Here is a 25,621-nt window from a genome sequence, read left to right as displayed (position 1 = left end):
CCCTGAGAAATGCATTTTTCAATGGGGGAAAGAGCCAGGGAAAATTTGCTTCTAGCCTCTACCCCTTGCTGGCCTAGTGGCTAGGGTTCCTGGTTTTCATCCAGGCTACCCAGGTTCAACTCCTGGGCAGGGAACTAAGATCTCTCTTCAAGCCACCACTCACTGCTGCCTCTCTGAAATCAAGTCTAAACACTTGCTTTGAGTCCTGTATGCACTTTTGGATTCTCTTCTGCAAACGTTCAGTCTGAATTCTAATCAAAATTGAGGACTGTACAGATAAATCTAGAGGACCCAAGGGACTTGATCATCTGCCCAGATCACCTTGGTGAGTCATCTCTCAGAAACGAGATTCTGCCATGTCTTCAGGCTCCCACTGCAGAGTATTTTGTAGTCATTGTTGTGTTATGACGTACTGATTCTATAAAAGATAGATTAAGTCTACATTGCAATTTGCCTCAAAATGAGGAGATTCCTAGGACCTATGGCTTTTGTGTACTCATCTGACTTAAGTCTTCAGTTTTTCTTGGTTTCTGGGTTCTAATTGCCTATTTGCACTTAGGACAATCTATCTAGTCTCCTTGAGTCTGGTTCACAGTGCTCTTGGCTTTATCTACCTCTCTGTGGTGGTCTGTTTTGTAAGTCAACTTGGCTACGCTATCATAACCAGTTGTTTAATCTCCCACACTGTCAGAACACCCCTCCTCTCTTCTTCCACCCTCATTCCCCAACCCCCTTCAACCTTGAGAACACAAGAAAACTTTAGGTAAGGAAATCAGGAGGCCTCTGATAAAGTCTTAAGTTTGCTACAAGTTAATTGACTCTTGACATTAGATTCTTCATTTTCAAAGTGTTCTCAGCTTACCTCCATACTAATAAATGTTGGATATTATAATGGAGAGATATCTTAATCCTTCAGCTCCTGAGGGTAGTAAAGCTCAGAGAATCTACCTGGGACATGTACAGGTATGTACAGTAGAGATATTGGCATTGCCCAGTTTCTAGTCATATTTTCTGCTATAACAATTCCCCTGAGTCCTAAGCTCCAAACTCTTCTGAGTTTCTCAAGTCTTAGAAACTTCTTAACAGTTCTCCTAAACATTGGACACCAGCCAAATCCACAGATTCCGCGCAATTTAGACTTTGGACTAGACTGCCTGTGTCATCTGAACCTGTGCTTTCTAAGTTACTTGAACCTTGGAAGCCTCACTATTCTTCTTCCCTTCAGTTTTAGAACAATCTCCACCTTCTGGGTTCTGAAAGCTTCACTCTGCATATTCTAATGCTTAGAACACTTGGGCTCTGAAAGGCAGCTATCATTACATCCACCACCAATCATAAATATTTTTTACATTCTACAAGGTCCCCCTGTCCACAGATTTCTGGGAATTTTCTAAAATCACAGAAAGCCCACTTGTTAATGTCTCAGGAAAACCCCAAGGGCCTGCCAACATCAACTTCCTTAGGTCTTATAGAACTGCCCTTCCTGGTTCTCCCACTGAAGCTTGGGTGGTAGTTGGACAAGCCAGACTGGGAAAGTCCAGAGAAACTAGATACTCTGAGGGTGGTGGAGGTGAAGTAGGTATTAGGCTCAGGTCCAGCAGAAAAAGTCCATCAAGACAGGGAGACCTCAAGTAACATAAGAGCAGGGATGCGTGGGCAGGTGGCCAACTTCAAGGAGGGCTTATCATGGAAAAAGGCTAACCAGATAGGCAGATGGTATAGAAAGCACAAATGCTAGCCCTTGGCAAGTGGAGATCCAATATTGGAGCTGAATCTAGACCAAGCTGTCCAGGTGGGACTGGTGTTAGCAATGCCAAACCAGGGCCAAGAGGCAGCAGTATATAGGAAAGGACAAGACAAAATCTCACCATGGACTATAGGACCCTGGTTCTTGGAACTGAAATACTAGTAAAGTGACTGGTTTACTAGATATCCAAACAATGATTGATAAAGTAGAATCAATGCTTGTGGACTGATATCAGTATTTTGCATACCAACGTGTATGAAAAAACACTTTTCAAGATGAAATACATAAAATCTCATTACCAGTCAGCACAGATGAATATTGAAGACAGGTAACAGTAATTTGGAACCTCAACTCAACAAAATGTTATCCCCCAACCCTAGGGGAAAAAAAGGTCTACTACTTTATTTTTAATTTTATCAATAAAAATTTGTGAAATTTGTTTCCTTTTACTATATAAGTACACACACTTTTAATTTCATACACATACCTACGTAGTATCTTTGGTTATGCCTCTTGGCCCACAAAGCTTAAAATATTCACTAACTGACCCTCTGCAGTTTTGGAGGCTGGCACTAATGTACTTAACCAGAGAAACCCACCCCAGCTCATCACTTGAACCATTGATTACTACCTCTGATGATTCAAAAAGTCAGAAACCTGATTTGATGCCTCCAATTGTGGCAATTGTCTTCTACTGAACAGTCAACTTTTCTAAGGTTGTGTCTAGGGTCTGGAGAACTACTTCTCTTTCTTTGCCTCCAGTGCAGATCTGCCCTACTAGTGTTCGAATTCTAGTGGCCCACTCTTGTTCATTTCAAAACTCAGAAATTTTATTTCCAAAAAATGTCCAAGCTTTCCTAGGCTCTTGATGTTTTTAGTGTTTTCAAGGGAGTGTCATTCATGACACAATTTCTAGGGACATCTCCAGAAGAGACATCCCAAAACCGGAGTCCCGCCGTGCCACCTGAGTTCACCAGTGTTTGGGAGAGCAGCCCCACAAGTGTCAGTCCATGAAGATAAGGGCTGTGAGTTCACTCCACTTCTTTAAACCCTGACAGGCACTGGATTATTCTCCCAAAACTTGGAATCTCTCTGGCATTCCAGCTCCTTTGAGGCAGGGGCTACATTAGTTTAGGCTTGCCATTTTGCTCCATTTTATCTAGCACAATGGCTGGCACCTAGAAAACATTCAATGAACATTTGCTGAAATTATTTAATGGTTTCAGAAATGACCTTGGAGGTTTAAGTCATAAATGTCTAGTGAAAGAAATTGTTATAAATTATGACAACCTTACAGGTATGTGATCCAAATCTTTCTCTACATCCAGCATTTCAGAAATAGCTATTACCTCAAAGGAAGCCTCACCCATGAAGTAACACCACGTTGGGTGCTTTTATTCAATGCAGAGTAACAATAATAACTGAGAACCACCAAGCCCCAGATTTTATGCCAGGTGTTAGGAGATGCAAGAATGTTCCGTTTCTGTATCTCTTCTAAAGAACTTCAGTCTGGTAGAAGAAACAGACATGTTAAACCATAATATAATGTGAGATGTGCTATACTAGTAGTATTAATGAAATGCCAGGGGAATAGAAGAGGAAATAATAAACTTTTTTCAGGGGTTTCAGAAAGGTACCTAGATTAGTTTGCTAGGGCTGCCATAACAAGGAACCCCAGACTAGGTGGTATAAACAGCAGAAATGTATTCTCTTATAATTTTGGAGGCTAGATGTTTAAGATCAAGTTGTCAGCAGAGGTGCATTTTTCGAAAGCCTCTATCCTTGCCTTGCAGACGGCTGTCTTCACACAGTGGTCTCCCTGTGTGTGCACTTCCCTGATGTCTTTGTGTCATAATCTTCTCTTAAGGACACCAACCATCATGGATTAGGACCCACCCTAATGACTTTATTTTAACTATTTCTTTTCCCCCCCAACTTTTTATTTTGAGAAAATTTAAACCTAGAGAAAAATGGCAGGAATTTTGCAATCTTCACATGTTCTTTTAAATATTTTACCACATTTGCTATTTCTCTGTCTCTTCCTGTCTCTCTCTCTCTCCTCTCTGTCCCTCATCTTCTATCAATCTTTTATCTTTATATGAACTCTGTGAGAATTATTTACAGATGTCATAATTCACTCCTAAATACTTCATTGTGTGCTTTCTGAAAGTCATGCATGCACTGTATTGCATTGTGTGAATAATAAAGTGTAAATAATAGCTGTAGAGTCAGAACAATATAAACAGTCTGAGAAGGAGGAAATGTGAGAGGTACTTAGGAACACTAAACACTCATCTTTCATAGTAAGTCAATACATAATACTTAGAACTGAAAGAACAAGAAATGGTGGGATAAAGCATATTGTTTAAAAAAAGAATTGAAAGTAGTTAATTCTGGGTCATGAGAGTTGAAAGTGGGGAGGAGTTTGGTTGGAATGGATATACTTTAAATATGAGGTTTGGAGAATTAGTCATCTTTTTATTGAAGTATTATTGATGTACAATATCATATAAGAATTGGTCATCTTTCAACATTTACTTTGAAAAATTATAATACCAAAAAGAAATGAACAATTATAGTAATAGTATTGTCAAGTGATTTCACAGTGAATAACCAAAAACTAAAGTTTTAAACTCTGGACAGCACAATGATCACTACCGGTCTGAGTTAAAGTACTATTTGCATCAATGTTTCTATAAACAAATAAATGACCCAGGACACTGAGGTTTTTACATGACTGAATCGATTATAAAAATCAGAGTTCTTCAGTCTGTAAAATCTGTGTGGTATGATTAAAAGAATAATAAATTTGGAGTCAAAAAGCATTTGTGGCAAAAGAAAGAAAGAAGAAATGAAAAGGTTAAAACTGAAGAAATTGAAATGTGAGTCTGTTGAGAATGAAACGCCAAGGTTGGATTTAGAGGCAGAGAGTAACATGATAAAAGATGCACTTTAGGAACATTTTCCCGGTTCTAGAGAATGGAATGGACCGGAGTGGGGAGAGATGAAGGCAGAGGGGCCAGGTAGGTGTAGCTGTCACAGTCCCGTGAGAGACCACAAGTCAGATGAAGGCTGTGGAAAAGGCTAATACATGTTGGGTTTGAGAAATATGAAGCCTGAGCTTGGAGAATGAGTCTATACCCAGGTGACCTAGAGAAGAGTAGGGCCAGAGCAGAGAGAGGGGCATCAGGATGGGAGGCTAGTTTTCTGGAAAGCTGACAAGTAGGTTTTGGACCTAATGAGGCAGAGGTATTTATAGAACACACATCTTGAATTATTCAGCATCAAAAGTAAAGAGAATGTCTTTTAGGAAAGAAGTGTAAAAATGCCTCTATTGTATTTTTTAAAGTAGTACTTTATAATAAATAGTATAACACATCCAATAATCTCTCCCATCCCTCTCAGGTAGCCAGTGTTGATACTTAGGCATTTATATAACTTTTCTGTGGCTGCTATAGCAAATTACCACAAACAATGGCTCAAAACACCACAAATTTATTATTTTACAGTCCTGCTGGTTTAAAGTTCCATCCAGATCTCACTGGGCTAAAATCAAGATGTCAGATGGGCTGAGTTCCTTTCCGGAGCCTCTTGGGGAGAATCTGTTTTATTGCCTTTTCCAGCTTCTAGGAGCCACCTACATTCCCTGTGACTCCCTTCCTCCGTCTTCTAGGCTAGAAAACTTGCACCTTTCTTTTTTTTTTGTGGTTCACGGGCCTCTCACTGTTGTGGCCTCTCCCATTGCGGAGCACGGGCTCCGGATGCGCAGGCTCAGCAGCCATGGCTCACGGGCCCAGCCGCTCCACGGCATGTGGGATCCTCCCGGACCAGGGCACGAACCCGTGTCTCCTGCATCGGCAGGCGGACTCTCAAGCACTGCGCCACCAGGGAAGCCCATTTCTGACCATTCTTCCTATATCTCCTTCCGACTCTCCTCTTCAGCCTCCCTCCTCCACTGCTAAAGGCCCTGCAAATTACGCTGGACGTACCCAGATAATCCAGGATAATCTCCTTATTTTAGGGGCAGTGGGTTAGCAATCTTCATTCCATCTGTAAATTTAATTCCCCTTTGCTATGTAATCTAACATATTTTCAAATTCAGGGATTAGGACATGGACATCTTTGGGGGGAGTCGTTATTCTACCTACCATAGGCAAAAATACTTTTATGCTTTTGATGAAATAAAATTTCTATTTTAAGGCAGGACAAGAAAAATTAAACATAAAATTCTCTGTGTTTGTTTGGGCCTCCTCCCTCCCTAATGTGCTGTGTGCATCTGCACTGCACATTAACCAAAGCTCCTCAAAGATGGGAAAGCTTGTTCAACTGTAAAGAGCAATTTTTTTCTTTCTTCTGACGCTAGCAGTGTAATTTCTTAAAGAATAGCATGGGGTCACGGTGACTTCCTGCTCACTTTGTACGTGCTTACCTGGACTATGCACCCTTGGTGCACTTTATGTAAAATATTATTATGTCATTTGATATATGAGCCTTTGCCTTGAAAATGTATATGGCTGGGCCCTTGACTTCTAACAGGCAGAAAGTTTTCAGAGCTGCCAAGGTTATAATCCTCAATTTGGCTCAAATAAAATTCCTTTGTTTTCTTCTTAACTCGACAATTAATTGAATTTTTGTCGACATTTTCTTGGCGTGGTCAGCAGGATATCAAACCTGGCGTCTACCCTGAACCAGTGCTTGATACCAGCATGGGCCCTTTGAGCCTCACCTGTTTCCTGGTATTCCTCAGGTGCTTTGGTGAGTTCTCGTGATATCCAGACATCATTGCTTTAAATGTCCTGAATTTTACTCCAGCTGTTTTTCTTGGGATTTGGAGTCCTAAGAGTAAACCAGTACATTTCCTAGGTAGGGACCTAGGGGGAATTTTGGAGTAAACTGGCTGGCTGTCCTTTTTTAAAAGTTGCCTTAAATTGGAAAGATATGTATATTTGGTCTGAACAAACTGTTCGCTAGTGAAATGAAAGACTGAGCCTGGTCAAGTCTGAAGAAAAAGAGACATCTGCTCCTTCTGGCCACAACACATGTAGTGTTTGAGGGTCAATCCTCCTGCCAGGCAGTGGTCCCACAGAGGATCCCACTATAATCACTAAGTAAATCCTGCTCACCAGGTTGCATAATAAAGGCTAATCGCCTAGTGCCCTGAGCAGTTTTAGACCACTGGAGGGAGAAACAGACTCATAAGAGGGTTGAACTGACCCAGGCTCCGTGGGGAGCTAGACTCAGAAACAGCACACATTTGATCCAACTCACGGTCCTCAGAAATTGTTCAGATAATATCTAAATTAGGCCATGAAACTAATAATGGGAAACTGTACCTCAAAGGTCAAACAGCTCCTGGATGGGCAGCCACTCACTGGAACTCTGGCTGGCTTCATATACAACTGGAACAAAGCCAATGCTTGCAAGCACTTAACGCTTAAATGGTCAGGATGGAGCTCTTTTGATATTCTAGAGAAAAACAGCTTCATAAAACACCTGCTCAAAATTCTGACCCCAGGAGAATAAAAGTATTCCTAGGAGAAACCTTGACGTTATAACTCTTATTATGTCCTTGAAATGTAAACACAGTCCACAACACCTGAGAGTACAGCGTTAGCTCAATTAGCAGAACTTAAAACTGAAAGGAAGAAAAAAAAGGAAAAGAGGATTTTTAAAACTCAAGAAGGAAAATTATGAGATATCTGTCTGTGTTTGTCTCGATGTATGCTTGTCTGTGTGTATTTTATAACACCCTACCTCCAGATGGTGTGATCAAAATTAATTTGTAAAAACTCTATTTAACTGACTTCAAGATAAGTGCTAAAAAATCAAATATTTCTAGACGTAACTTAAATTAGCCCAAATTTGTAAAGGATCACATGATCTAGGATTAATCTTGCATGAATAAAAACAAGTTAAAATTCATGGTTTAAATAATATAGACATGTCTCTAGAGTCATCAACATTAAGTATAATACTTTTGTTGTAACTAGGCTTACTGAAAGTCAATAAGCTCATATTATCTATGTTACAAACTTTGTCAATTAGATAATTAATGGCCTGATTATATTTTCATAAGTAATAAAATATAAATGGGATATAAGCTTTTAGTGAATTCTTTTTTTTTTTTTTTCTTTTGCGGTATGCAGGCCTCTCACTGTTGTGGCCTCTCCCGTTGTGGGGCACCGGCTCCGGACGCGCAGGCCCAGCGGCCATGGCTCACGGGCTCAGCCGCTCCACGGCATGTGGGATCTTCCCGGACCGGGGCACGAACCCGTGTCCCCTGCATCGGCAGGTGGACTCTCAACCACTGCGCCACCAGGGAAGCCCTTGGTGAATTCTTTAAGAATAATATGTTTTATGGAATGTCTACCTAAAAACAGTTTCTCTGGATTTTTGGCAACCTGAAACTTTAGAGTTCTCCTAAATTAAATTAAATTATGGAAATTCATTGAATGTCTAGATCATTTTTAATAAGATAAAATACTGAAACATTGATTGCTAAAGAAGTCTATGTTTACCTATTTTTGACCTCTTATTACAGAGAAACTAAATATGTTTGAAACTATTAATAAATATATTTTGTGCTTTTTAAAAGCATATATTTCTAGAAATATATATTTTTAGAAACCAATTTAAAAAGAGAATCTTGAGAAAAGAGTTTTATGCATGGTCAAGACTAAGATTAGATTGAATTTAATTAAATAAGTGAATTTTAATATTAAAGGTGAAATGATGGAAAAACTAGAATGTTTTTTTCTCTGTCGAGAGGACAAATTTTTCTTGAAATATTGATCTGCTTTTGATAACAGATTGTAAAGTTTCTTTACCAGTAACTCTCTGTACTTGCCTTTGAAATCTTATTGTCATTTTGGTTATGTGAATAAGTATTGTTTCACACTGACTTACTTACAATCCTACTTGGTCAAAATGTTTAGAACCTTTTGATATCTTTGACAACCCTTCTGAAATCAAATTCATTAAGTTCTTTTGACCTCCAGTTAACTTTGGGATGCTTCAGAGGGTCCTTGAACATCCCAAAGAAATAGGTAAATATTATTAACATAAAGGTTCTAGAAATTATATGAAGTGCCTAAAATTTGAAGTGTCCTGGTATGTTGTCAGTGTTAATTCTAGTTATTATCCTAAAATGTTGTATGTCACAGAAATTGCCAAATTTCCTTAATGACTGCATCATAATCAGGTCTTGAACAACGCTTTTTAAGTCTTTCATTTGTAGACAGTTATTGTCTTACTCTGAGGCTTTTACAAAAATGCTTATAGATGACTTGCTTTTATGCTCCAAAACTAAATTAGACTAGGTAGCAAAAGGATTTCCACTTTGTCTGAAGGTTATTTCAGAAAGGCTACTGAAGAAACAGGAATAGGGTCTCCTTTAAGTATTTATGTCCCACACCCAGTTGAGTCTCTTCTAAACTCTCACCACATTCAGCACAATTCTGAAAGCCAACAAACTTCTTATGAAGTAATGCTGCTTTCTGCACCTCATACCACCTTGGTTTGATGTAATAACATTAATCTTGTAACTTTGCTTCCAGCATCACAGGAAGAAAAGAACTACGACTGCGTTTTGTTGACAGATTATCTTCTTGCTCCCTGGAATGACAAGAAGCCCCATTGATAAGGCTGATCTAATTAGATTTACAGATGGTTCCTACTTAAGGGATGAGCAGGGACATTACAGAGCTGGAGATGCAATCACATCCGTAGAGGATATAACTGAAAGCTTTTATTTATCAGGAAAAAAGTCAGCACAACAAGCCAAATGAATTGCCTCAACTCTAGCTTGTCAACTAGCTAAAGACCAGGTGACAAATATTTATAATGATGGTCGCTATTCTTTTGAAGTGGCACAAAACTTTGGAATGTTATGAAAACAATGAGGTTTTTAACCTCTTCAGGACAACCTGTAAAAACTAAAAGAAAAGACAGGTTGCAGAGTTATTAACTGTTATACGGTTGCCAAAACAGTTAGCAGTTATCAAGACAACAGGGCATTCCAAATCTGACACTAGGGAAGCTAAAAGAAACAGCTTGCTGTTGCTGCAGCCCAACAAGCAGCTTTAAATATTCATCCTCTTCAGCCTCGAGAATGCTCTCCGTTAATCCTGCTAACCCAGTAAAAGGTTTCTTTCTACAGGCTCAAGAAATTGCCACTACAGAAGGGAAACGGACACGTCAACAAAAGGGGGGGAATTTTGACCCCCCCACGCATATCTGGTTTAGACCTGATGAAACAAAACAAAACAAAACTTAGTGTCTAGTGAAGCCGAATTGCCGTTACTCCAGCATGTACGTTCTTTTTTAAAAAAATAAATTTATTTATTTTTGGCTGCGTTGGGTCTTCCTTGCTGCACAAGGGCTTTCTCTAGTTGCAGAGAGCAGGGGCTACCCTCTTGGTTGCGGTGCACAGGCTTCTCATTGTGGTGGCTTCTATTTGTTGCAGAACACGGGCTCTAGGCACGCGTGCGCAGTAGTTGTGGTTTGCAGGCTCTGGAGCGCAGGCTCAGTACTTGTGGCGCATGGACTTAGTTACTCCGCAGCATGTGGGATCTTCCCGGACCAGGGCTCGAACCCGTGTCCCCTGCATTGGCAGGCGGATTCTTAACCACGGTGCCACCAGGGAAGCCTCCCCAGAATGTTCATTCTTTAATCCATTGGGCATCTGAGAAAATGGTTTTCTGGGAAAACAATATTTTGGAAACTTTCACCCACAATGGTTCAAAGGAAATATATTACATTATTGACAGGGTCTTATTAAGACACTTTAAAAAAATTAGTGGGGGCTTCCCTGGTGGCGCAGTGGTTGAGAATCCGCCTGCCGATGCAGGGAACGAGGGTTCGTGCCCCGGTTCGGGAAGATCCCACATGCCGCGGAGCGGCTGGGCCCGTGAGCCATGGCCACTGAGCCTGCGCATCCGGAGCCTGTGCTCCGCAGCGGGAGAGGCCACGACAGTGAGAGGCCCACGTACCACAAAAAAAATAAAATAAATAAAATAAAATTAGTAACTACCTTTACAGCAAACTCCCAAGAAATGAAAAGGATCATAAATTACAACCTAGAGATTTTGTTTATTGGAAAGGACATCAAATAAAAGATTCTTTGCAGCCACAATGGGAAGAACCTCGTCAGGTATTAGTAACTAATCCATGCACAGCCAAACTGAAAGACATTAAATCATGGTTCACATCTCTCATTTTAAAAAGCCTCCTCCGCCTGAATGGACTTTGACCCCTGTTTCTACACCTGGCTTCAACTAAGACAAGCATCACCAAGCTAGGGGGAGAAGAAGATGCCAACAGTAGGAGACAACTGACCGGTCTATTCCCATCCTCCAAAGAATCTAAGCTGCTTCATCTCCATCCTCAGCATCTAGGGTTTCCAGCTTTCCATTAGAATTGCTATATCGTATTCCTTAGGGAGATAGGTGCATCTCCTGATCCTCAGATCTGGCCCAGTATTTCTTCTAAACCAAATGTTTACTTTCTAAGAGACAGAAAGAAAACCAAATTTTCTTTCTGCTCTTAGCTCACCCCATTATTTACAAGTTCAAAGTGATCATCGCATTAGCTGATGACTCAAACAACCCATCCTGGTCTTCAGGGCTCTCCAATTCTGAAAGGTACTACCTTTGTTTTGACTCACTCTCCAGGATGATTCAACTATTTGTCCTAAGACCAGCTCTAACAGCAATCCAAATATACTAGCCGTTTTTACAAAGACATCCTGGTTGATCTCACTTTGCCCAAGTCCTGCTGGTCACTTTTACCTCTATTTCTGCCTTAGCTTGTTTTCTGAACTTTTGACATATCTCCGGTTCTCAGCACCAAGCCTCCACGATGCAAAATTGCACTGATAAATCACACTGATTTGACCCCTAGTATGCTTCTTTAGGTAAAGTTTTATGTTCCGCCTTTTGCTCAATCTGCTGTTCCACATAATTTTTCTTTCTGCTAAAGCTTCGGTCATGTTTGAGGAAAGCTAGGACAGCTCACACTGTATTTATTTCTAAAACTACCCATCTATTAAATTCATGAGTTCATATCAAAATATCCAATTTCAATCGAGCACTTTAGGGTTCATCCTAGTTTTCTCTTTCCACATAGGTATTCCCCTTCTCCCGCAATGTGAAACCAGACTTTCACTGAACTTACTATTTCTGCTTATCTGATAAACTCCCCTGTATGCAACCAGCCTCTCAACCTCACCACCACCCCTCCCATGCTTGGATGCCCATGTCATGCCACTTAGGTGCCTACAAGCTCCACCGAGCCACCCCCCCACCCCCATCCTGGAGGACAGAAGAAATAATCAAACCAAAAAGGATTATTCTCAAGCCTCAAAATCTAGTGGAAATTGCCCAGCTAGATTTCAGAGTTGCTTGGCACTTGTAATCCCTTTATTCTTTTCAATTTTTCCCTTTTGGAACTTTGGGAATGTATATATCCTAGGCTTGTCCTATCATTGTGCTTTGGAAGCAGATAACTTGTTATCTGGTTTCACAGCCTCATAGCTGAAGGGGAATTTTGCCTCAGAATACCTCACACCTGAAGCACCTATACCTGATTTAGAGGATATTTAGATGAGAGTTTGGACTTGGAATTGATGCTGGAATGGTTAAGATTGGAGAGCTGTTGTAATGGGTTGAATGTATTTTGCATGCTAGAAGGACATGAATTTGGGGGCCCAGAGGAAGGGGTTTTGAGGCTGAATTGTATGCCTCCTAATTCACATGTTGAAGATGTAATTTATTTGGACAGAGGGTCCAAATAAAGAGGTAATTAAGTTAAAATGAGGTCATAATGGTGGGCCCTAATCCAATATGACTGGTGTCATTATAAGAAGAGAAAATTAGCCACAGACATGCACAGAGGGAAGACCGTGTGAAGACACAGGGAGAAGACAGCCGTCTGCAAGCCAAGGAGAAAAGCCTCCGAAGAAACCAATCGATAAATTTATGAATCATAAGTATCTTTTATATTTATCAAAATAAATAATGATAATAATGGATTTTGACTTATTGAGTAAAATAGGAAACCTTGGTCTCAAATTTCTAGCACCTTGATCTCAGACCTCTAACCTCCAGAATTGTGAGAAAGTACATTTCTATTGTTTAAGCCAGCCAGTTTCTATTGTTATGGCAGCCCTAGCAAACTAATACAACTCAGCCTAACTCCTGAAGCTACTCTGCAGCAGGAAATTTGAATTCTTTCATTTCAGGATTTTAGAAGCTCTTACGTGGTAACAAGGGCATATCGTGTTGTATATACATATTACAAATGTTAGGGAACTAAGTATCTGCCAGGTCAAAGCCACGACAGGAGAATTATTAGCTCGTCACCTAGCAAGTGAACGACATGAGTTCAGCTGTACGGCCTTCAAAAAATAAAAAAAGTTAAAGGGCTTTTGGAGGCCTATGACTCCCAGCAGTTTTCTTCACTAGTTAAAGTTGATTATTCAAAAAAAGGCATGTTTTATTAGGAGTTAGCAATGATAGTGGCATATGAAAAAAAAATACAATCTCAATAAAATATTAGCAGATAGAATTCAGAAATATATAGAAAGGATAACATATCATGACCGAATAGTATGTATCCCATGGAAGCAAAATCGGTTTAGCATTTTGATGGGGTTCAGGGCAGGCTGCCCCAAGATGTGTCACTCTGGCATGCTGAAAAGACTCAGGAAGAACCTTTGAACTTCCCCCACTTATTGTCTAAAAGAATTTAAGCTAGAAGACCTGTTTGAGGAAGGAGTCAACCATGGATACTATAGTAAAATATGAACTAGGTGTAGTAGACAGGGAGGAACCTACCAAGGCTAGTTAGATCAAAGTCCTATCTGTGTTCCACTGTCTCTAGATGGCCCAGCAAACATATGCTTACCAAATATTAATTCTTTTCATCTTCCTGTGAATGCCTCATGTCCCTTTGAAGTCCCAGACCCCTACCTCCTTCTCTCCAGTCCAGAATAATAAATATACCTCATCTTGCCTTACTGTCTTTGGAATTCTTTATGCTTATGAGGGTTCCCTGTATATATGTAATAAATTTGATTTTCTCCTGTTAATCTGCCTTATGTCATTTTAATTGCCATCCAAAAGAACTAAGAGGAAAAAGAGGGGGAAATTCCCTTCTCCCACAATTCAAAACCCCATCAATTAAACCCATCACATTAACAGAGTAAAACTGAAAAATCTCAATAGAGGCAGAGAAATACTTGACAAAATTCAATATCTATTCATGATAAAAACTTCCAGTAAACTAGGAATAGAAAAGAACTTCCTCAATCTGACAAAAAGCATCAATGAAATGATAATGAAAATCAGTGAAAAACCTACAGCTAGCATCAGACTTTATGAAAGGTTGTTTTCCCCCTAAGATCAAGAACATGGCAAAGGTGTGTGTTCTCACCACTTCTATTCAACATTGTACTGCTGAAGGTCCTTGCCAATACAGTAAAGCATGAAACAGAAATAAAGGAAGAAGTAAGTTGGAAAGGAAGAAGTAAAACTGTCCTATTTACAGATGACCAATTGTGGACATAGATAATCCTAAGGGTTCTATAAAAAACTACTAGAACTAAAAAGTGAATTGAGCAAGGTCACAGGATTAATGACCAATATCCAAAGATCAATTGTATTTCTATATGTTAGCAATAAACAACTGGAAAACAGAATTTTTAAAATGCTACTTGAAATACCATCCCCCAAAAACGCATATAAAATACATAAGATTAAATTTAACAAAAGATATGCAATATCAGCACACTGAAAACTAAAAAAGATTGCTGAAAAAAATAAAAGAAGACTAAATAAATGGAGAGATCAACCCTGTTTGTGGACTAAAAGAGTTAATATTGCTTAGGTATCAATTATCTCCAAATTACACTACAGATTCAATTTAATCCCAATAAAAATCTCAGTATTTTTTGATCAAAATTGACAAGCTGATTTTAAAAGTTATATGGAAATGCAAAGGATTTAGAATAACTAAAATAAGCTTCAAAAAATAAATTTGGAGAACTTAAGCTACCTTACTTCAAGACTTACTAACTAGCTACAGCAATTGAGACAATATGATATTGGCATAAGGATAGACAAATAGATCAAAAGAACAGAATAGAGAGTCTAAAAAGAGACCCAGACTAATACAAGGCAATGCAACGAAGAAAGAAGGGTAATTTCAACAAACGGTGATGGAACAAATGGATGAAACTAGAGGTATGATTCATCCTTTGGCAAAATGCCTTTCTATGAACATGTGAAACTACAAAACAAATTATCTGCTTCAAAATACACTGGTGAGGGCTTCCCTGGTGGCGCAATGGTTGAGAATCCGCATGCCGATGCAGGGGACACAGGTTCGTGCCCCGGTCCGGGAAGATCCTACATGCTGCAGAGCGGCTGGGCCCGTGAGCCATGACCACTGAGCCTGTGCATCCGGAGCCTGTGCTCCACAATGGGAGAGGCTGCAACAGTGAGAGGCCCACGTACCACAGAAAAAACACTGGTAAGACCAGTATTCCTATTCCAAAAGGAAGAAGTCAAAAAGAAGGGGTCACATGGGTCCCAAGGGAGTCTGAGACCTGGCAGGGAAAATTCCATTAGATTTTAAGGCTCAAGAAAAATTCTCTTTAGCTTGAGGCTCTGTTCTCTAGGCCCATCAGGGTGACAGTTGAGCAACTCAGCCCTAGGCAGCAGCCATGACCCCTCTGGAAACAAGGAGGAGACAGCCATGACCCACCCTAACACATACACACACATGCACCCCACCTACAAAAACTAATTAAAGATGAATCATGGATCTAAATATTTGAACTATATATCTACACTATCTATACTAACTATAAAGCTTAGTTCTTAGAAGAAAACATTGGAGGATAGCTCCATGACCTTAGAGTAGACAAAGATTTCATAGGATACTTAAAACAATAACCATAAAATTTAAACATAATAAATTGGACTTCATCAAAATTAAAATTTTCTGCTAACCAAAGACATCATTTTAAAAATGAAAAAGCCAAAACAGAGAGAAAACGTTCACCATGCATGGATTTGATAAAAGACTTGTATACAGAATATATAAGTACTCCTACAAATAAATGAGTATATAAGAAATCACCTGATTAATAGTAAGCAAAAGACTTAAACAGACCCTTCACGAGAGATATCTGAATAGCTTATAAGATACACATTTTTCAAAAAATCAACATCATTAGTCACTAGGAAAATCCACACCCATTGGAACGGCTAAACGTAAAAAGATTGACAACACTAAATGCTGACAAGGATGTAGAACAATTAGAAACCACACAAATGTGTAGTATCAGAGTGTAAAAAGAGTAAAAACCATTTTGGAGAACTGTTTGCCAATTTCTTATAAAGTTAAGCATATACTTACCATATGACTCCAAAATTCTGCTCTTAGAAAAATAATATGTCTACATAGAGACTTGTTTGAGAGTGTTCATAGCAACTTTATTTGTAGTAGTCAAAACTGAAAATGTAAATATCCATCAACAGGTGAATTGAAAAATAATCTGTGGTATATTCATACAATGGAATGATATACATGGATAGATCTCAAAATAAAAAGTTGTGTGAAAGAAGTTAGACACAAAAGAGTAAATACTGTGTGAATCCAACTATATAAACTTTGAGAACATGCAAACTAATTAATGATTACTTAAATTAAACCAGTGTTTGCCTCTGGGAGGGGGATTGGCTGCAAAAGGACTCTAAGAACTTTCTGGTAAGATAGAAATATTCTATATCTTGCCTGAGGTAGCAGTTAAACAAGTGTCAACATTTGTCAAAATTCATGGAGCTGTATATTTAAAATATGCATTTCACTGTATACAAATTATACATCAATTTTTTAAAATGACTTGGGAAACACTTGAAGAAGGTCTAGAAATGGATGGTCAACTTTTATTCAATGAATAGAGCATCAGCAAGCATAATATAAAAATTAATTTGTATTTGGTTATGACAAATAATTCTTACCTGACCATTTTACCTACTTAATTGTACAAGCCCTGGGCAATATCAAGAGTAGCTGGCATTTGCTGAGAATATACCGATTTCTCTGAAGAACCTAGGGGCAGGACAGGAATAAAGACGCAGATGTAGAGAATGGAGTTGAGGACACCGGGAGGGGGAAGGGTAAGCTGGGACAAAGTGAGAGACACTTTGGACATATATACACTACCGAATGTAAAATAGATAGCTAGTGGGAAGCAGCTGCATAGCACAGGGAGATCAGCTCGGTGCTTTGTGACCACCTAGAGGGGTGGGAGAGGGAGGGTGGGAGGGAGGGAGACACAAGAGGGAAGAGATACGGGGACATATGTGTATGTATAACTGAGTCACTTTGTTATAAAGCAGAAACTAACACACCATTGTAAAGCAATTACACTCCAATAAAGATGTTAAAAAAAAAGAGAGAGAATATACCAATTTCGAAACACAGAGCCGAAACGTGGAAATCTGCTAGTAAATGAAAGCTGTCTTAGAAGTGAATCTGGTTGAAGACAATCCACAATAAAATAATCTGTTTAGCATACAAAAAAGAACAATAGGTTGCTAGGGTACTTGGCTTTTAATAATTCTGGCTCTGTCACACTTCTATAATAGCTCAGATATTCTGCAAAATACACTCTGCAATACAGTTCATTGAATACCTAACACCGTGTCTAGCACTGAGGGAACGGTGGATAAATATTCCATAAATGAAGTCCTCTACTACTTATACACAAAAGTGTTGTATGAAGACAAAGAAGAGACCTAAATCAGCTTGAAGAATGAGAGCAAGTTTCCACAAAAATGTCAACTGATGCTTGAAAGAATACAGCGGTGGGGGACACACCAATCAGTGTATCTGCTCCAACCATGCCACTGAATCAACCTTCCTCTTTGCCACCCTTCTCCATCCCTACCCACCACCAAAGAGGCTATATGTATTCAATAATTGATAAATATTATTTTTAGATGATCATAACTGAAAACAGTATATATTATTATTCGATTATTTTAATTAAAAATCAGTAGTGATGCGTTCATTCACCTTTTCAACATTCATTGAAAGCCTTATGTACTTCTGGCACTCTGCAAGGCACTGAGGTTACCATAGTCGAGAAGGCATTGTCCCTGTCGTCTAGAAAAGTGAGCTTTCAACTCCTGGCTCCAGGCTGCTGACGGAGTCCTAGAAGGTCAGCAGCTCGTAGACATCAGGTTGACCCAGGTCGCAAGAGAAGCATTTCCAGCAGGCTCTAGCCCCTGGGTCTCAAGCTTGTTTTCTTCCCGCCATGCAAAAGCATCAGCACCAAGCTGGAAGCAATTCCCGCTTCAGCCGGGAAGTGGCGGCCAGCAGCCGACCGGGCCTCGGGGTGGTGACTTAGGCTCGAGGTTCCACTTAGGGGCGCTCTCGTCTGGCTCGCGCGCCGCACTTCTCCACAGGCGGAACCATCTGGCTGGGTCCCTGGTTTCTGCGGGTTTCGTAATCAGCGGACGCTTCTGTGCAGCTTCCGGTTGTTTGCTGGGCCCTGCAACAAGCAGGGGACGGACTCAGGCTGGGCGCTTGGGGAAGAAACCGACTCCGGCGAGCTGAGGTTTCCTACAGGCGTTTGCGGCCCTCTGCCCCTCCATTGCCGGATCTCGGGGCTGACCCGGGCAGCAAGCCTGGTGTCCAAGGAAGGCGGGGGAAATGGTCCAGATGGAGACGCAACTGCAGAGCATTTTTGAGGAGGTGGTGGTGAGTGGAACGGCCAGGGAACCAGGACGATGGCTGGGAGAGGGGGGTGGCTCGCGGGCAACGGCTCAAGAAACCCGGCCCGGGCAACCTCTCCCCCATCTCTTCTTTGTTGTGAAACAGTGTATGTGTGCAACGGTTGAGCAGTTCTCAAACTGCTGTCCAATTCCAAGTCTCCTTTGAAATCCACAACACCCTTTGTTACAGGCCAAGCAAGCAAGTATTGTTTGTTTCTGCGCGTTGCTGATTAAGGTGATTTGCCCTTGTTGCATTGTATTATTTTGCTCGGGGACGCCCCTCCCCCTCCCTTTTTAAAAAACAAAATTCACAGCGTTTACTTTTTTTTTTTTTTTCACAGAAAACGGAAATTATAGAAGAGGCTTTCCCTGGGTGAGTATATGCATGGCAGATTTTTGTGTTTTTACCTGAGTGTATCTTTGTAAGATTTTATTTAGGTCTGTCTTGGAGGTTTATAAGATCCCCTATTCTGGTTATGTTGAATTACCCGTTTAAAACTAGTGGCAAATAATGCTATTTTTGTTTTTTAGCATGTTTATGGACACCCCTGAAGATGAAAAAACAAAACTAATTAGCTGTTTGGGGGCCTTCAGACAGTTTTGGGGTGGCCTTTCTCAGGTGAGCTCTGCATTTTTAATACACTCAGCTGATGATTTTTGACCCTCTCTTTTTTCACATGATGTTGCTGTTAAGGTCTTTCTGGAAAAGGAGAAACAAAACTGTCATCGTCTTTTATTTGTCTATTCTGATTTCCATTTGTTTCCATTTGTATTCTTCCAGTAGAGAATCTGTATTGAAAAATCAGGTTGACGACAGCACATGTGAGTTGTTTTTATAAATCTCTCCCAAGTTAGATTATATAAAACCATTTTGATCCTATGCTGATTTATTTGGTGCACTTCAAAACAGCTGTGTTAGGGATTGTAATGGATAAAATTTTCATTCATTTAACTCAACAAAGGAACTGGCCCAGCATTGATACAAAGATGCCACAATAAGGATACAAAGATATAATAAAATTGAGGAAAGGAACAGTAAAACTGAGTAACAGAACATTCACCAGAAAATGCAGCCTTGAAAAAGACAAAATGTGTGATCCTTAAAGAGCGCATAGTCCAGTGGTACCTTATCTTCTCATGGTGCATTTTGGTTGGAAAATGAGAACTGTTTGCACTTGAGCTGCTGGTGGTTAAGACTTGCTACTCAGACATGAATCACAGAGTTTCAATACATTAGTTTTTTTTTAATTTCTTTTACTTTTAATTATATTTTTTCTTTTTCTTTCTTTCTTTCTTTATTTATTTTTGGCTGCGTTGGGTCTTCATTGCTGCATGTGGGCTTTCTCTAGTTGTGTCAAGCGGCTTCTACTCTTAGTCGCGGTGCACGGGCTTCTCATTGCAGTGGCTTCTCCTGTTGCAGAGCACGGGCTCTAGGCACGCGGCCTTCAGTAGATGTGGCACACGCGCTCAGTAGTTGTGGCTCGTGAGCTCTAGAGTGCAGGCTCAGTAGTTGTGGCTCATGCACTTAGTTGCTCCGCGGCATGTGGGATCTTCCCAGACCAGGGCTCAAACCCATGTCCCCTGCATTGGCAGGCTTATTCTTAACCACTGCGCCACCAGGGAAGCACCCTAATTATTTTCTAATAGATAATATATTCATACGGTACAAAATGCAAAGGGTTGGACCAAAAGTTGGACCCAGTGATGAATCTGCCTTCCATCTCTCTTAGTTTAATTGCTTGTTTCTTTTTCTGTCTGCAAACAGCATTCCCAGTTTATGTTTCCTTCTAGAAGCATTGTTCTTTTTAATACATTTATTTTATTTATTTATTTTTGGCTGCATTGGGTCTTCGTTGCTGCGCGCAGGCTTTCTCTAGTTGCGGCGAGCAGGGGCTACTCTTCGTTGCAGTGTGTGGGCTTCTTATTGCAGTGGCTCCTCTTGTTGCAGAGCACGAGCTCTAGGTGCACGGGCTTCAGTATTTGTGGCATGCGGGCTCTAGAGCGCAGGCTTAGTAGTTGTGGCACAGGCTTAGTAGTTGTGGCACAGGGGCTTAATTGCTCTGCAGCATGTGGGATCTTCCCCGGCCAGAGCTTGAATCCGTGTCTCCTGCATTGGCAGGTGGATTCTTAACCACTGCACCACCAGGGAAGCCCCTAGAAGTGTTTTATGCATAGAATGTTCATATGCCATGTACACTGTTCATTAGCACCTTGCTTTTTTCCTCTTAATATTAAATTCTCAAGGTAATTCTACATCAATCCATTAAGAGTTACTTCTGCCTTTCTTACTTTCTTATAGCAACATAATATTCTGTTATATGGCTGCATTTCCTTTATTTAATCAGTCTCCTACTAACTGACATGTTGCTTCTTACCTTTTTTCACTTTAAATGATACTATAATGAACAGTTTTATGCATGGGACACAGAATAAATTTATAGTATTGCTGGGTCAGAGGATATGTCTATGTGTAGTTTTTATAGAAATTGCCTAGTAGCCTTCCATAAGGGTTTTACCAATTTATACTTCCGATAGCAATGTATAAGAGTATCTATTCCCTAGAGCCTCATAGTAGAGTGTTAATGAACTTTTTGATCTTTGCCAATCTAAAACAGGAGAAATTTTATTTCAGTGTGGTTTTATTTTTGCATTTCTGAGTGATGTTGAACATCTTTATGACATACTTTAATATTTTAATAATTCATTAAACATTTTATGAGTTAAGATACAGCCCTTGTCTTCGAAAATTTTATATTCTGATGGAGGAGCCGGGAAGAAAATAAGTATTTCTAAATCCGCATTATATGTTCAACAATAGAAGTGTGTATCAGGGACAGTGGTAGTACAGAGGAGCAGGATATCTTGAGGATATCCTAGAAGATAATCTGTGATTTGGGTACTACATTTTGGTATCAGATTTAAAGTTTTGCAACTCTAGAAATTGGATATGTCATTAGATTCATAACTCATTGAGCTCTTAGGGATTAGACTCACGAAATTCTCATGAGGCTGATATACTAATTCATAGTGGATTTTTCCCCCAGTGACAGGAATATTTATATCTGCCATTAAGGGCACTGCTTACAATGCCGTACACAATCTTTGCTAGACTTTTCTATTGATCATTAATATGTTAATAAAATCGTACTCTTTTTGGAAGTGGCATGTAGTAAAAATGGTGGAAGTTTATATAATTGTATGATTTTAAGCTTACTATAACGCAAGTACTAAATCTGAATTTTTTCAGTTTTTTTTTTTTTGAATTTGTTTTCATCCATGAATTTATAATGGAGTATCTCATTCATAGTCTTGATATACTCCCAGGTACTATTAGCTATTTGTTAGTTCCAAAATGTAAGTTTAGACCTAAAACGTAATCATTTTTTGATTTTCCAGGAATCTCATGAACAATGCATCCAGTGGATTGTTAAATTCATTCACGGCCAGCATAGTCCTAAAAGAATTTCTTTTCTTTATGACTGCTTAGCAATGGCGGTCGAGACTGGTCTCCTTCCACCCCGGTACGTTTAATGGTGAATATGAGCAATCTAAAGAATTTTCTTTCTTTCTTTCTTTTTTTTTTTTTTTTTTTATAAATTTATTTATTTTATTTTATTTTTGGCTGCATTGGGTCTTTGTTACTGTGCATGGGCTTTCTCTAGTTACGGTGAGTGGGGGCTACTCTTCGTTGCCGTGCGTGGGCTTCTCATTGCGGTGGCTTCTCTTGCTGCGGAGCACGGGCTCTAGGGCGCCCAGGCTTCAGCAGTTGTGGCGCGTGGGCTCAGTAGTTGTGGCTCGCGGGCTCTGGAGCACAGGCTCAGTAGTTGTGGCGCATGGACTTAGTTGCTCCTCAGCATGTGGGATCTTCCCGGACCAGGGCTCGAACCTGTGTCCCCTGTATTGGCAGGCAGATTCTTAACCACTGCACTACCAGGGAAGCCCAGGATTTTCTTTTTTATTAATGTTTAGAAATTGGTTGAGGTTGTGTTGTAAAAGGATAAGGGAATGAAGAAGGAAGTTGGGCTCAACAAGAAATCCTTTGTAATATCTCAGTTTTAATTTCTAGGATGCAGTATTCTTAGAAATGTATACTTATGGTGCTCAAAACCAGGCAGACTTTGCCTTTCAGTCCAGAGACTAAAATCACTTATGTTGATGAGCTTGTTCCAGTTAACTTTTGTTGTTTTTGTTATATTCACTAGTTTGTTTATTGTATTTTTTAGATTCTACATATAAGTGATATCATACAGTACTTGTCTTTCTCTGTCTGACTTACTTCACTTAGCACAGTACCCTTCAAGTCTATCCATGTTGTTGCAAATGACACAATTTCATTCTTTTTTTATTGATGAGTAGTATTCCACTGTGTGTGTGTGTGTGTGTGTGTGTGTGTGTGTATGTATGGCATGTCTCCTTTATCCATTCATCTGTTGAGGGACACTTAGGTTGCTTCCCTATCTTGGCAATTGTAAATAATCCTGCTGTGAACATTGGGGTGCATGTATCTTTTCAGTTTAGTGTTTTTGTTTTTGCGGTATGCGGGCCTCTCACTGTTGTGGTCTCTCCCATTGCGGAGCACAGGCTCAGCGGCCATGGCTCACGGGCCTACCCACTCCGCGGCATGTGGGATCTTCCCAGACCGGGACACGAACCTGTGTCCCCTGCATCGGCAGGTGGACTCTCAACCACTGCGCCACCAGGGAAGCCCTAGTGTTTTTGGTTTTTTTGGCTATATACCCAGGAGTGGAATTGCTCGGTCGGTTCCAGTTTACTTTTGCTGCGTGATGAATTACTTCAATACTTTGTGGCTTAAAACAATAATAATCCTTTTATTATTAACATTCATGATTATAGTGCTTGACTGGGCAAATAGTACATAGTTTTTTCTCAGGTCTCGTGATTGCAGTCAGATAGTAGCTACGACTGGAGTCATGACAAAGGTTTCCCCATTCATATCTGGTGGATGATACCTGTCTGTCATCTGAGACATCAGCTGGCACTGTTGGCCAGAACCTACATATGCCTTCTCTGTGTAACCTGGACTTTCTCACAGCATAGTGGAGTCCAAAAACAAGCATTCATAAGAGGGCTAGGCAGAAGCTTTATCACCTTGCCTTGAAAGTCATACAGCATCCCATTTGCCAGTATTAGGCCTGCCCAGGTTGATGGGTAGAGAATGACACTAATACTTTTCATGGGAGGAGTATCAGTGTCACATTTTAGAAGAGTATGTGGGATCGAAAGTCTTACTGCAGCCATCTTGGAAAAATACAGTTTGCCACAAACTGGTAAATGGCAAATATTTAACCAATAGCTTTTGGTACATATCTTTCTAGTAAAAATATAATGTAATTAATATCATTTAGTTCTACTTTGTGTTTAGTCTTTCATATAAGTAAAAAGTGTAAAATACTATATGTAGTTTTTTGAAAGTGTGCTTGAATAGTATGTACCTTTATGAAAAATACTTACTGGGACTTCCCTGGTGCACAGTGGTTAAGACTCCGCCTGCCAATACAGGGGACATGGGTTCGATCCCTGGTCTGGGAAGATCCCACATGCCACGGAGATCTAAGCCCGTGAGCCACAACTACTGAGCCCATGTGCCTTAGAGCCCATGCTCTGCAAGAAGAGAAGCCACCACAATGAGAAGCCCGTGCACCACAACGAAGAGTAGCACCCGCTCACCACAACTAGAGAAGACCTGCGCCTAGCAATGAAGACCCAACGCAGCCAAAAAAAAAAACAAACAACAACTTACTATGGCAAATATAATATCCAGAGTACGCAGACCTTGGCTATTAGAGAACTTGCAAAAATTCTGTCTTGTAATTGGAATGGGTATTCCTTTTTTCTAGGATGGTTTGTGAATCCCTGATAAACTCTGACACACTTGAATGGGAAAGAACACAGCTTTGGGCCTTAACTTTTAAACTGGTTCGGAAAATAATTGGAGGAGTGGATTACAAGGTATATTTTTTCCTATTTATTCAATATAAAAAGTAATCGTTGTTAGGTGTGATTACTTTTTCATTGTACATATCTTAATTTCACATGGGAGAAATGAAGTGGAACCATTTACAAAATCTCCTTTTTTGTTGTATTTCCTGAAGGGATTTAAAATTGCTCAGTGTTTCTCACAGCTTCTCTGCTCCCCTCCCAACATTCTTAAAAATGCAGGTGGCTGGTAAATTTCTGTGACAAGTAGGGAAGTCACCAAGCAGACTCTGGGTCCCTTCATGCCACAGATCTTATGATGTTGGGGCCCCTTTCCAATTAAAGAGCACAGAGCAGGTGTGTATGGAACTGAGAAGAGATGCAGGCATCAGCTGATGAAGGGAGCAAGTCCTGCTTCACCTTGACCTCTCTTGGACACATTTCCTTCCTTAACTGGTGTCTTCAGCACTCTGCTCTTGACCAAAAACAACAGCATACACTCTCTAATTGTGTCTCATAATACATCTCAGGAGCTCCATAGCTGCCGAAGCTTCTCCTTCATTCAAGCCACTTTTGTTATTGTCCTTTTTGAAAGACTTGCCAATACCTGACCCTGTGCTTTATGTCTGTATTTTTGCTAATCTAAAATGACTTAACTGATAAGTATTGGTTTGAATCGTGATTTAATACAGAATTAATTCTAAGAAGCTTTTTCTGATTCTTTTCTCTGTACTTGTACTTCACTTTTCTTAGCATTAATGTGTAGTTTTTACCTCCTTACTTATTTGTATGGTGCTTTATAATTGTTTCTAATTTCTTTCATATACATGTTTTGTCTGTCTTTTTTACAAGATTGATCACATTGTTTATACCATGGAATGAAATTTCTTCTCTATATATCAGATGCTGCTCTGAAATAATGTAACTGGTAATAGATATGAGTAGATGACCAGTTAACAGAATGGCCTTATTCGATAAGTTGGAGGGATTAAAGTATGTGATGGATGATGAGAAGGGGAATAAAGTTAGAATGTGCAACGGGAAGGAGTAGAAAAGGTCATCTGCCGGAAAGCTTGTATTATTGTCCATGTTTTCAGAGTATTTTCAAGTTATATTCAAATATGTTTCTGTCTGTTAAGCTCAAATTAAA

The 25,621-nt window shown here is 39.9% G+C and overlaps 2 protein-coding genes across 8 annotated transcripts in view; one reads left to right on the top strand and one right to left on the bottom strand.

The window, feature by feature from the left end:
- Window positions 1-18,155, bottom strand: part of ENPP3 (ectonucleotide pyrophosphatase/phosphodiesterase 3) — an 87,160-nt gene extending 69,005 nt beyond the window's left edge. Inside the window, exons 1-2 of one of the 2 annotated variants that reach the window (XM_067011305.1) lie at window positions 17,834-18,155; window positions 16,774-16,864 (exon numbers count right to left, since the gene is read on the bottom strand). Coding sequence is in view for 1 of the 2 variants with exons in the window: in XM_059083083.2 (XP_058939066.2) it covers window positions 17,834-17,848 (15 nt within the window). In the remaining variant the exon portion in view is untranslated. The remainder of the gene's footprint in view (window positions 1-16,773; window positions 16,865-17,833) is intronic. The other variant, XM_059083083.2, reaches the window with a different exon arrangement.
- A 103-nt stretch (window positions 18,156-18,258) lies between these two features.
- The window catches only part of MED23 (mediator complex subunit 23), a 42,579-nt gene continuing 35,216 nt past the window's right edge, over window positions 18,259-25,621 (top strand). For 2 of the 6 annotated variants that reach the window (XM_067010797.1, XM_067010796.1), the window contains exons 1-6: window positions 18,390-18,520; window positions 18,725-18,769; window positions 18,876-18,907; window positions 19,066-19,153; window positions 21,931-22,055; window positions 24,393-24,504. In XM_067010797.1, coding sequence (XP_066866898.1) covers window positions 18,473-18,520; window positions 18,725-18,769; window positions 18,876-18,907; window positions 19,066-19,153; window positions 21,931-22,055; window positions 24,393-24,504 — 450 coding nt within the window. In that variant the 5' untranslated portion in view covers window positions 18,390-18,472. Of the gene's footprint in view, window positions 18,521-18,640; window positions 18,770-18,875; window positions 18,908-19,065; window positions 19,154-21,930; window positions 22,056-24,392; window positions 24,505-25,621 lie in introns of all 6 variants that reach the window. The other 4 variants (XM_067010798.1, XM_067010799.1, XM_059083008.2 and 1 more) reach the window with 4 other exon arrangements.

The sequence above is a fragment of the Kogia breviceps genome, chromosome 13, assembly GCF_026419965.1.
Source record: "Kogia breviceps isolate mKogBre1 chromosome 13, mKogBre1 haplotype 1, whole genome shotgun sequence".
Lineage (NCBI taxonomy): Eukaryota > Metazoa > Chordata > Mammalia > Artiodactyla > Physeteridae > Kogia > Kogia breviceps.
Note: the sequence above shows the minus strand (reverse complement) of the source record. Positions and strands in the feature narration are given on the sequence as shown.